Here is a 13,321-nt window from a genome sequence, read left to right on the forward strand (position 1 = left end):
AGGACAACACAATCATACTGAAAATGCTTTTTCACAAATTGTTTTTCCCCCAGATGGTATGTTTTTCCAGTAGAAATGGCTTTGTATATTACCTGATGTTAGTGAATATCTCATACCATATTGTGTCTTCTGGGAAGAATTTTCACCAAGGAAACCAACAGTGTGTTTTGTACTTGCTTTCAGAAATTAAAGAGCAGCAGAAGTAATTCTTAAATTTACATGTTCATTAACAAACATGAGAAAAGTTTGTGAAGGAATAATTATTTCCTAATTAAATCAACATGAGAAGGCCATTCTTAAAACAATATATTGAGATTACTATTTTCCTTCTTCTCAATTATAAACACGTTTCCTTAGATGACAAAATGAAGTTATAGAAGGGAATGTCACAAAATAAAGCCAGAGATGTGATATCTCCCCCTGGAATAACAACCTGGTTGTAAATATTAATATCCTTTTTAAAAGTTGGGAAACCAAAGATACATTACTAGAAAGGATATGATAGTAAAGAACTGGAGGGCATTCTCAGGCTGATATGCACAAAAATGCTGAGGGCAGATAGATATAACAGGTCCTGAAAATAGTAGGGTTTTAAAAACATCAGAACAACCAAAGGACTTGTCTGTAGGCATATAAGCATAACCCAATGGACACAGACAGTAGGGGGTAAGGGAATGTGCTAGAGGGTGGCAGCTGCCACAGAGAGGTCAATGCGGGGGGGGGGGGGGGGGGGAGAAGGAGACATATATAATACTTTCAACAATATAGAATTCAAATTTTAAAAATAAGCAGCAATTATCCTTTAAGAAATTTTACTACATTTACTACGTTGTCCCATGCACCAAAAGGTTTGGAGGTTTGATTCCTAGTTTTGTGGGCCTGATCCCTAGTAGGGGGTGTGCAGGAGGCAGACAATTGTTGTCTCTCTCTCTCTTTCTCTGTTTCTCTCTTTCCCTCCCCCTTTCTCTCTCTCTAAAAATCTAAAAATAAATAAAAAAAAAACACACACACAGAAAAAAACGTTAGTACTACCCAAACTATTAAGGCTCATTAATTTTTCAGAGAAAAAGAGAGTTTCCCCAGTCCTCTGATGGTAGCCCATAATGGAGAAAAAGACAATTTATAAAAAAAAGGAAACTTGAATCATAATATAACAAAGTCTGACCTTTAAAAGAAAATATTGAATAATCACTCTGGAAAATAATTTTTAGTAATAAATTCCCCCAACTGCACAGAAGTTCTTTGGTTGTTGGCCAGTCGAATACTGGTATGGGCTTTTCCTAACAGAGTGGCATTGAAGATGCCATTTAAATGCTGCAGAAAGATGTGCCTCCACAGTGAGGCAGAGGAATCCAATTCTTCAGCACAGCACAGAGAACACACAGAAGACAAAGTGAGACACAACCACAGGACCTGGCGCTGTAAACACAGCAATGTACCACAATTCCTGCTTTATTGGCAAATCCCAACTTCTGGCCTTCAAAGACTTCTTCTGTTTGTGATGTGGGGATTTTAGATGGATCACACTGAGATGCCTGGAAAACACCAATTCCCAATGAAAAGAACAAGGGGCTCCATGAGAAGACTTGTGGGCAATGGCTCAGACCAGAGTTGGCCCAGCCTGGGAAACTTGGACTTAGGACTTGGCCAATGTTGTCACACACAGAATGGGCCCTGCTGCCTGCTTTGAACTTCCTTATTTCTTTAGTTCTCAAACTGCTTGTCTCACAATCTCATTTCCCTCACCGAAACCAGTGATTACCAGACACCAACACAATAAAAGGAAACAATTACAATGAAGAAATGAAAGATGAGAAAGGGGGAATTTTATCTCTTTGCAATGCATGTTTATTTAGGAACCATGTTAATTTTATTTCACCAGGAAATTGGAAAAATTTAAATGAAAATATACCTCAAAGAACTGTCTGCCCTGTCCTTGATAACCACAGCCCTGGCTTGGCCAAGAAAAGCCAAGCCCAAACAAGGAGGGCTTCCCACAGGGGCAAGCAGAAAATGTGTTGAATTTGGAATTGAATCATTTGAAGTGATGCCCTAATTTTCCCCTCTGAGCCAGGAGCCCTGAAGTGTAACTCAGTATTACTACCCATCCTATCATTATGGGTCGAAATGTATCCCTCTCAAATTCATATGTTGAGGTTCTAATCCCCAGAATGGGACCTTATTTGGAAGGAGGGCCATTGTAGATGTAATTAGTTAAGATAAGGTCCTAACCCAATATGACTGATATTGAGAAGGCTAAAAGGGGCTAATGTAAATGTAATCCTGATATTTTAGGGGCTAGCAATTGGAATCATGCCAGAAAGCTCAGTGTGCATTCTTGATGACCTATAATAAGGTCATTGCCTCCCTCCCAGAAACTGGTCTTGCAAGGTGTGTCAGGCCATAAAAACTGTGAACAATGCATTGCCCTGGGGGGAGGGGGAGGTCGTCATCACTGGCCCCCGGACAGATCATCGACACCTGGGGGCCTTCCTGTAAGCCCAGAAAGGAGGCAGAACCATATCTGCAAGACAAGGTTGTAAAAATCGAAGCTTCTGCGTGTTACTTCACTCTGATTTGGAAATTATTCCTGGAGTCCAATAGTGTTAATAAATGGGTTCCTCCCTTTCTCTAGGAAGCATGCTTGGTATTTTTTTTGCTCTTCTGTAACAATATCATTATAAAAGGGGGAATTTTGGATACAGATAGACACAAACACACACACAAGAGAAGGCCTTGTGAAATGGAGACAGACAGCAAGGTGATGGAGTCATAGCCAAGAAACACCAAAGATTGACAGTAAACCACAGGGAAGTAGGAAGGAGCTTCAGTTTCAGAAGGACCCAACCCTGTCAACACCTTGATCTCAGCCTTCTAGCTTCCAGAACTGTGCGGTCTCAGTTGTTTAAACCACCCAGTCTGTGGTGTTTTGTTACAGCAGCCCTAGCAAACTGATACACTTGCATACCAGATGGAGTTAATGTTCTCTGTTTTGCTCATTGCACAAGCATTTACAAGTCCCTCTGATGTGTCAGCCACTAGATTGGCTCCATGGATGCGGATAGGATCAGGCCATGCTTGTCATCTCATAGACTGTGTCATCTCCTACAATAGTCAGATGTGGCTATTGAGCACTTGACGTGCTATAGAGACTGAAATAGATACTAGATATCCAAGGCTATATAAGAATCTACAACATCTCATTAATGCATATATTGATGTGTTGAAATGATATTTTAGGTCTTTGGGTTAAATAAAGTATGTCTTAACAATCATTTCTTCTGTTTCTTTTTAATTTTTTAGTTTGGATACTAGAAAATTTGAAGATACACAGGTGGCTGGTGGAATAGCTCTGCAAGGCAGCATTGCTCTCAGAGCTCTCGGACCAGGGGTGGTCGACTTAGAAGCAAGTGTAAAGGCAGTAATGGAGGTGCCTCCACAAGCCTGCAGGATCCTGGAGGCAGGAGCTGAATCAGCCAAGAGGGGAGCATTACTTGGCATAGGAGCAGGGCAGACAAGGCCCTGGGGCAATCCTGCAGCTTCCTGGGAAGGAATGGAGACAGTGAAAATTCAATAATGGTGGCTTTAACTGAACTCGTGCAAGGTGCCAGCCCTGGACCAAGTGCTTTCCAGTCACTCACTTGTGTAATTCCCACTGTGGCTCTGAGTCAACATCTTTTCTTCTCATTTTACAGATGAGGAAACTGAGGCCTGACATGGTAAGTTCTTTGCCCAGGACAATGCAGAATAAGGGTTTAAACCTAAGCCCGGAATAGTCAGTGAGAGCCAGCTTGCAAAGAAGCATGTATATCATACTAACATATAAAATTAAAGGAGAGCAGGAAGGGGAGGGGGAGGACAATAATTAGTTTTTCTTGCACACAATAAGGAAGCCATGCAAAGACTTTAAGCAAGAGTCTGACATAATTGAGTGAGCAAAGAGTTCACTCCAGTCCAGAGTCACTTTTTATGGAAATTTGGGATCAACCAAAACCAAAGCTCATCTCAGATATGAACCATAGTGGTTCTGATTCCAGTTTTGCACAGAAAACAAAATCTAATAATAAACTTCATTTGATTCATGTGGATGCTATTATGGGTGTAAAGATACTTTAATTGGGGGTGTAGGATAGAATTAGACCTTTAATTCAGTATTTTGCCAAATATCTTATTGCCTTTCTCCACTTTAATTGCAACAGCTTTTCATAGAATTTAGTACTGCACTGTTAGAAATTAGTACAGTAAAACCTCATTAATTTAGATAAAGCTAATTAGGAGCTTGTGGTTTTGGCCTTGAAAAGCTCAAGTTTTATGAGTATTTAAATAAGCAAATAAATAGGATGAATGATGTTATTGGAAGTGTTTGCCTACTAGGGAAAACACTTCTGCATATTAAAATAACAATTTACTATACATTCTGTAATTTCAGTATAAGTGGAAGCTGGTACAATTGAAATTGGGGCTTTGATATGCTGGTTTCAAGACATTCTTCTTTATTTATTTTAAAGTGGTTCTTCGATAAGCAACAGATGGAGTCAGAGCCCTTGAGAGTAATAAATTTATTTTAAAAATACATATCATTTACATACATCTTTCCCTTTAGTTAGTATAAATGTTTGGTCTTATGCATCAAACACCCCTGCAAATAATTGAAGTGGCAATAAAGCATAGCCGTGCAGGGTGTGGGGAGGCAGGATTGAGAGTCACCTGCCCCTAAGGGCACCAGGTGGCTCTTCCTGTTTCTCATAGAAACATAGCTATTAAAGTAATTAAAATTATTTTTCTGATCATCCAGCTTTAATAAGTTTCCATTTGCTACTGTTTTTTTATTATTATTATCAAGACACTAAGTTATTGTGGCTCACCTTAAGAAGCTCCGTGACTCTTCCAGATTATATAATGGATCAATTATGGCCACTTATATTTAGTGGTCTCATTTGTATTTAAAGTTCTACATTGTGTATAATTTTTCAGTAAGCTTAGGTTTTTATATAGTTTTGTTCTGGTGATTGTTATCAGCTGACACCTCTTCAGAAAAAGTACCCAAAGTTCTTGCATTGAATAATGTGTCACATAAAATTACTCCAAAAGCCAAATCTTGGCAACTATAAAGACAATTTCTTGAAGATCTATATGAATATGACAATTATTGGGATCTTCGCCTTAACTCCAGTTCAGCCTAGGGTTTATCTAGGAAAAGAAAAGAAAGCACATTTTTTGAAATGTAAGCTATGAAGAATTAAATTGTCACCATGCCCATCTGACTGAAAAAAATAATAACAAATAAGAGCAATTTAGGGTAATCTGCAGTATTCAACAATCTTGTTAAATTTTGCATCATGAGTCAAAACAAATGATCTTAGATTCAGAACAGATATGCTCTTCACTGCTAAAATAAAAGAAAAAAGTCTGCCCTAGCCGGTGTGGCTCAATTGGTTGGCCATCGTTCCATGCACTGAAAGGTTGCCGATTCAATTCCTGGTCAGAGCACATGCCTTGGTTTCAAGCTCAGTTCCCAGTGGGGGACCTGTGGAGGCAGTCGCTCTCACATTGATGTTTCTCTTTCCTTCTCCCTTCCTCTCTCTCTCTAAAAAAAAATCAATAACAAATTAAAATTAGAAAAAGTCTGCAATGGTGTCATGCAAATGATTAAATAAAGTAGGAAAGTGAGGAGAGGAAGAGAAAAGGAACAGTGAAAAGCAAAAGCAGAAGAGAGGACAAAAATGTTTTCTAAGGTACACATTTTGGGAAAAGACAGTTAAATTCATATGCTTCATAGAGTCAGAAAATAAAAATGCCCTCCCCCATCACTCTGTCTTCTCTTTCAGTGACAGAAACAAACAAACAAACACATGATAAGAATTATGTAATCCGCTAAATGCAGGTGTCTTAAAGCACATTATCTGTTTACTTCCTTGGGATAACATGTGTTCTGTTGTAGCTGACATTGAGCATTAGTCTTCTATCCATAAGCAGCCACCAACTCTTTCTGGAATTAAGTGAGTGATGATGTTTTTCTCCAGTAAAAAGTCATTTGCTCACCTTTAAAGAAAGTGGGCAGGAAGGTCTTCCTGGGTTCCCGGGTTCTGGGCTACAACGTGCAAATCAAAGGCTCACACAGTGATTTTTACTTCTGCCTGTCTGTCCCGCCATCCATCCAGCTAGTAGAAACTTATTGAGTTTTCCCTACATGCCTAGTCCTGACTTAGGAGCTGGGCATAAAACGTGAAAGAAGGGGCAAAATCCCCATCTTCAACACCCCAGAGCTTAAACAAGTATTTACATAATTATACAAATAAATATGTAATTAAAAACTGCAATGATTGACAGGAAGGGAAATTACAGGATGCTATCGAATCCTGCAATGAAAGGATTTGATTCTGAGTTTTCACATGTCCTGAAAAAAGAAAAGAAAAAGAAAACATGCATCCTGATGTTTTAGAGGTGGAGAGAGTATTTCGTCTGTTAACCTCAGTCAATAAAATACTCAAAATCTCATGCGATATTAATTGTGCTGAAATCAAACTTCTTGGGCCTTTGTTTGCTTTTAAAACTCTAATGCCATCAAAAAGACTTCAAAAATGAAGAGCAAACGATGTTTATTTATAGTGGTTTAGAATGTTAATTTAAAATAAGCTAGAGTGTTTTAAGAGGAATGGAAATAAAAAAATCAAAAGTGGTGGATCTTGCCTAAACAGAGCCACAGCCCTGGACCAGAAAGAATTCAGTGGGTTCTAATTACCTTCCAACACATCCTAGCTGTGCTGTCTTGGCCAATTCGGGAACCTCTCTGAGCCTCGATTTCCACATCTATAAAGTAACTGTCATAGTCACCTGCAGGGTCCTTCCGAGGGGCATCTGAGTGAATGTGCACAAAAGTGCCTTGTGACAGTCAGTATAGAAAGGAGAGTACAGAAAGGAGAGAACCACTGAAAAACATTAACGCCAGTGTGAACCATCCCTCCCTAGGGAATTAGTATTGGCTCCCCCAAAAGACTTCATTAGCTATTTGAAAGATGCCGTTGTGTATTTTTCCTTAAATTGTTTACTAATCATCCCAAACAAAAGCTCCTGCCAATATTATCAGAGTCAATTCCTTAGCACACCACACCACACGTAGTACCCTGAAAAAACAAACAAAAAAACAACTACTAGCAAATGCTTTCTGCAATAACTAACCATATGTGCACTTGAGATTCAACTTATACTGATAGAGGGAAATTGCATTGTTTTGAAATATATACTGGCTGGGTTTGTTATTGCTCCCCCCCCCCCCCACTATTAGAAGCATATTCAAGGATGACAGAGTAAACCTGAAATTGAAAAGAGTTCAACTTGAGAGAAAATGCCATTTTAATTAGAGGAGATAGTTATTCTCAACTTGAGTTCATGCCTCAGGAGGCACCATATTTTACTGCAGAGGCCCCTACATTTGTTAATGATTCACAAAGGGCGTTGCTCAAGACACACAGACTCCAGGACACCTGCCTGGCCAGAAAAATGGGACATTCCCGGAAATCACAGCCTGGAGGAAACATTTTTAATGAGTCATGTTTACCTTCTGGGATTTCACTGTGGGACTCCAAAGATGTAGGTGAGATTTTACAAATTCCAATAATCTGCCAAATGTTCCCGAAGGCTCTCCTCTGAAATCAGTTGAGCACCCTAAATAACTGTGTTCTTTTTGAACGTTACCATCTCCTTTAAGGGACAGTGATCAAATATAAATCGAGTGTTAGAAAATAAAATGCAGCCACGGCCGGTGTTGCTCAGTTGATTAGGCATCATCCCATCACTAGAAGGTTCCTGGTTCAATTCCAGGACAGGGCACATGCCAAGGTTGTGGGTTCAATCCACAGTAGGGGGTGTTCAGGAGGCAAGAAGACAATCCATGTCTTCATGTTTCTCTCTCCCTCTCCCTTCCTTTCTCTATAAAAATCTTTTTAAAAAAAAAAATACAAAAGAGAAAACAATTTTTTAAACACAATCAAGGAATGGGTTATTTATGACCAAGTATGAACATGTGCTTAGATAGAATGCCCTATTTACTTAATTTCCTCTATTTTTACATAAATAGGAAAGATATAAAGTAGGAAACGCCTCAGCTTTATTAATGCAAACATATTTTATTAAAGAATGAATGCATTTATGCTAAAGAATAGTTTACATGTGTTGGAAAGCAGCAAGCATATCTCCAAGGGGCGGGTTCTCCTCAATATGACTCCATGCTAATTCTACATGCCTTAAACCCAGACCCACACATGGGGGTACATACACAACACAGGTGCATATAGGGACACACAGATACAAAGACCAAAACACCAACACTGTTGCTCTCCAGATACTATTAACTCTCATTTAAGGCTTCTTTCTGTAAGGTGCCCCAGTGCCCCTACCATCACCAGGATTAAAAACCAACTTTAATCAATGAGCATTACCTGGGAAACTAGCCATCTGCTCTCAGCCTTAAATGTTTATATTTTAACAAATCCTCTCAATTTCATACAATGATGACCCTTGGCATTTTATGACATTGAAAGATCCAAGAAACTGAGAAATCTCAGCTTTAGTGAGAACTTCTCATTAGAAACAGTGAATACACTGGCGATCCTAACTCTGAGATGTTCTCGATTTGAAGGTCACGGGGTCAGATTTCTCTTTAGATTAAGTTGAACATAGACAAGCCAAGTTTAGAGAACTCACTGGAATGCAAGGTTGAGTGGTGGCAGCAAGGCTTCCTTGGTGGCACCAAGTCAGATATGAAGCTTGCCTGGAAGGACTCGTTAGACAGGACCATAAGTTACCACAAATGGGGGTTGAAAGAAAGGACGGCCTGCATGGAGTTTGTTCACTTGCTGATAACTCATTCCCTTTTTCCAAGGTTTCTGTTGTGGTGGTTGTTTTAAACTCCTAGCTGGTTTGACGGTTGATTTCATCTGCTCGGGGATTTTCCTCCCTTTGGGTGTCCTGCAGTGTATGTTGAGAATCCATCCCTGTGGGGATGTTGGCATGGGTTAGAAGGGGAACAAGGGTGGATGGGGCAGGAGGAGGGAAGGGTCATTAGTAGTTGCAAGGATTCTAAGAAAATAGATGAAGTGAATACAATAAGAGGGCACTACTTGATATATTTATGTAAATAAAAGCATTATCTTTAACTGTGAATTAACTGCCAACTATCAGACGGTTAGTTGTAAAGCTCAATGAAGGCTGTGCTGATTTGATTGGCTTACTGAGGAGAGGATCTGAAACATGGGAGAGGAGTCTCAGGCTCAAATCCACCTGACTTTTCCTTTAGCCCTGCGACTTCCGCACCAGCATCAGTACTCACCCCCTTCCCCCTTGACTAATGATCCGATAAATGCATCTAACCTTCTTGTTGGGTTTCATAAGGCAAACTGGAATTGTCCATCACATAACAGCCTCAGTGTCTTTGCCTGAGAATGGTGAAAATCAGCATGGAGCTCTCCTACAGGGAGGCACTGGGGAATGAGCAAAGAAAAAGAGAGAGTCTAGAACTTTCCTCCCCATCCACACTCCCACCCTCCTCACAGTCACAGCAGCAGCAGGTTTCAATGTAACGTAATTACTTTAATAATACATTTCTTTAGATTTAGAGTTGCTCTTCTGAATTTAAAAAGCTTGGTCGGCCAATAGTTTGGCAGTCTTTCATCTGAAATTGGAATCGTTGCATATTCATATGGTCTGGAATTCCTGGACCAAGGCTGCCTTTTCTGAAGCCCCCTAAATTCCTTCAGCCATCATCAGATTCTAATCCCTGGGAGACCTCCTCAGAGGAGCTGTTCCTGTGGATCCGGCCATCACTCTTCATACTGTGGAAAGTCTTCTTAAAAGCCTCCATCATGGCGTGGGCCAGCTTCTTGGCCTCCAGCTTGCTCTCACACTCAACAGCATGACAGTCCATCTGGTAGGACAGGTCATCGTTGATCTCCCTGTAGACCCAGGCGAAGATGTTGGGGCTCACGTTGTGGTCGGCAGTGCAGTAAGCGATGCGAGCCACTTGGAAGGTATCCATGTGGACCGTAGCCTCCCCTTTGTGGTCAAGATGATGAAGACACACTTGGAATGGTCGGATTTCCAGAAGGACATTGGCTGGAAAGATGTCTTCTCGGGCTAGTGTGTGCTTCTTCCAGAGCTCAATGACTGGCTTTTCTGTGCAGCCTGAAAAAAACTGCATGCCTGTGGTAGGGACTTTACCCAGATAGGTAACCTGCAGAGGAAATAGAGGAAGAAAAAGGGAGAGGTCAATAGTAAAGTCTTTGTGCTAGTTGTTCATTTCAATGTTCTCATTCATGGTGTCACATGGGAAGGTGGAAAGACATTCTTCTTGCTCCCTAAATGTCATAACTGCCATCAGAATTTTTCCCTGTCTCCCTAACAAGTGGCCCACTTGGCAAAAATATTGAATTCTTTAAATATTAGAGTTGGAGTTTAAAAATCTAGTTCTAGAGAACTATTCTCCCTCTCCCTACACCCCTTTAAAACTCGTATTAGAGTCATGATGGTATTTTATATAATTTGTCATTTCTTGACAATCCTACAATCCTTGAAGTTTATTTTCAACCAAACACAAGCAGAATTTAATGATATAAAGGAGTCATAGGATGGTGCATCTGAAAAACAAAATCCTTATTAAATATCTCCTAGTCTGGTTCTCTTTCCATATCTGTCAATGTTCACTTTCCCTTGAGCTTCTTGCTTCTAGCAAATGGCAAGGACAAAGGAAAAAATGTTCTGTTTAAATTATGGCCTAAAACATGATTGGTTTCTTTCCAAGGTAATTTTTGAAAATATAGCAATACAGTTGTTTTTCAACCTAAACAGTTTTGGAATAGATGGGCACCATCTGGTTATAGTGATAATAAATGAAAGATCTACAGATGGTTGGAGACTGAGAATGCTTGCTTATCAAATAGCTAGATGGGCAGTACGAAAACAAAAGAAAATAATTCCAAGTGATTCAAATAGTGACTTCTTAAAAACATGTTTAAGAATACCAATAAGGGATTTTTTTTATTCTTTCGTTTTTTTATTCATCAAAATAGATAGAACTGCTATCATTATGGAAATGCATAACACTGAAGATATAATTTAAGAAATAATACAAAATAGTATATGATTTGGTGCAAAATTAGTGACACAGATATAAATACTATGGATTTGAGGAAGAAAAGACCAGAAAAAAAGGTCCATAGAAATGGTGAGAAAGGACATTTTGTCACAGTGATTCCAAATCAATATTGACATTTAGTGGGACTATAAAGGGCCACGAACAAAAATTTTAGCGCACAGAAGTTAAGTAGTTACAACTTCTTGTGCTTTATCTCTTAAACACGAGTTAATTGGATACCCCTTTTAAAACATAGCTCCTTAGTAAAGAGGCATAAAAGCTGCACATTCTAGAAATATTCAGAACTTATCGATAATAATAAAATCATAATATGCTAATTAGATTGGACAGCTGAACGACCTTCCGGACGTCCTTCAGGATGACCTTCCAGATGAAGCCAGGGTGGCTGTGAGGGCTGAGGAAAGCCACCAAGGCTGAGAGGGCCAAGCCCCTTGCATGAATTTTGTGCATCGGGCCTCTAGTTATACATAATGGCGATATGCCAGGTGGGCATGCGAGAGGGGTAAAGTGCAGATGGGGTGGCCCAAAAATCAATGGAGAGCAAATGGATATGTGTTCAGAGGCAGGCAGAGTCAAGATTGAATCCTAGCTCCACGGTTCACCAAGTGGATGGATCATTCTGGACACCACTAGCCCTTTGCACATGCATGGACATCATTACAGTCTAAGGAAGACCATGAAAAGGGTGGCAAGGAGTACTGCATAGTCCCTTGAACATTCAGGGGAAGAAAGTGTGGTTCCCTGCTAGCAGAAGGCCTCAGAGAGAAGAATCATTGGATTTCAAGGCATCAGGACCTCAAAATCCAGATAGGAGCCCAGCAAGTCAAGGTGGTGTGAGAAGGAGGGAGCAGAAAGGCAAGCAAGGGCTGCAGTGGGAAAAGCCCCAGGTGGGCAAAGGGGCTGCTTTGGCCTGACCACACATTAATTAGGTTGTGGCATAAGCCAGAGTAGGGACTTCTTTCCTCTTGATGGAATGCCACTAAAAATCTACAGCCCGAGGAAGGCCTGGATGTGATCAAGGTTGAAAACTTGGAAGACCTGATGATGCCACGAAGAAAGATGGATGGGGAGGGCTGACTAAGAGCAGAATGCTCAGGCAAGGTGTTGTACCAACAACCCAGCCCGGAGGCAAAGGTGAACTGAATTACGAGTGTCGGTAGTGGGAAAGGACTGAGGAGACACATGGCAAAGATATTTCAGAGATAAAACTGACAGCATACTGTAGGGGGAAATAACTCAGATACTGCAAATGCTCAAGCTCCCCAAAGAGGGCAACTGGTTGAACAGCTCTGTGTCTCTCTGGATTGGAGTCAGATAATAAAGATGGCTTTGTGAGCAAATGCACAACACAGGGTTCTTCAATACCATTTACTAAAAATGTACCTTCTATATGTGGTACTTTGTGATATCTTTATTATTTTAACAGCTTTACTTTTTACTGACATGAAAATTCACATCATATAAAAGTTAACCATTTTAAAGCATATGATTCAGTAGCATTTAGTAGTCAAAATGTTGTACAACTATCTGCTCTAACTGGCTCCAAGATATTTTCATCACCTCCAAAGGCGACATAGTGCCTATTAAACAATCTTTCTCCATTGTCCCATCTCCCAAGGCCCTGGCAACCACCAATCTGCTTTCTGTCTCTATGGATTCCCTGTTCTTCCTATTTCATATAAGTGGAATCATACAATATGTGGCCTTTCCTGTTGACTTCTTTTACTTGGAATAATGTTTTCAGCATTCATCCAAGTTGTACCTGTATCAGCAACTCACTCATTCCTATGACATCTTTACTTCTGGAAGTTTAAACGCAAGTATTGGGAAAATAAGTTTCAGTGCTTGGAGTAAAAGCATATTCTCTTTTACGCTCCACTGAAACTAGGAATAACTTTATATTTCCACTGAAACTAGGAATAACTTTATATTTCATAAAAAAATTCTCCTGATGGAGGAAAACTCCTTTGATTTGCCAATAGGATCACACCTTTATCCCACCTCCCACACACAAGTTTTAAAAATTACAGTTTCTTCTATTGCAATGTAACCAAAGGATGAGCTTTAAAACAATATTAGAAGTGGTAAATGACTCACTCCAACAGGAAGCAATTTCATAGTGGTAAAATTTTGACAACGAAGACAAAATATAATCCTCCCTTATAAATATTT

At 39.9% G+C, this 13,321-nt stretch overlaps 1 protein-coding gene across 3 annotated transcripts in view; it reads right to left on the reverse strand.

Moving 5' to 3' along the window:
- Positions 1–8,106: 8,106 nt before the first annotated feature.
- PID1 (phosphotyrosine interaction domain containing 1) overlaps positions 8,107–13,321 on the reverse strand; it is a 196,443-nt gene continuing 191,228 nt past the window's right edge. For all 3 annotated transcript variants that reach the window (XM_059703405.1, XM_059703404.1, XM_059703403.1), the window contains one exon: positions 8,107–10,228. In XM_059703405.1, coding sequence (XP_059559388.1) covers positions 9,752–10,228 — 477 coding nt within the window. In that variant the 3' untranslated portion in view covers positions 8,107–9,751. The remainder of the gene's footprint in view (positions 10,229–13,321) is intronic.

The sequence above is a fragment of the Myotis daubentonii genome, chromosome 7 (assembly GCF_963259705.1).
Source record: "Myotis daubentonii chromosome 7, mMyoDau2.1, whole genome shotgun sequence".
In the NCBI taxonomy this organism is placed as follows: domain Eukaryota; kingdom Metazoa; phylum Chordata; class Mammalia; order Chiroptera; family Vespertilionidae; genus Myotis; species Myotis daubentonii.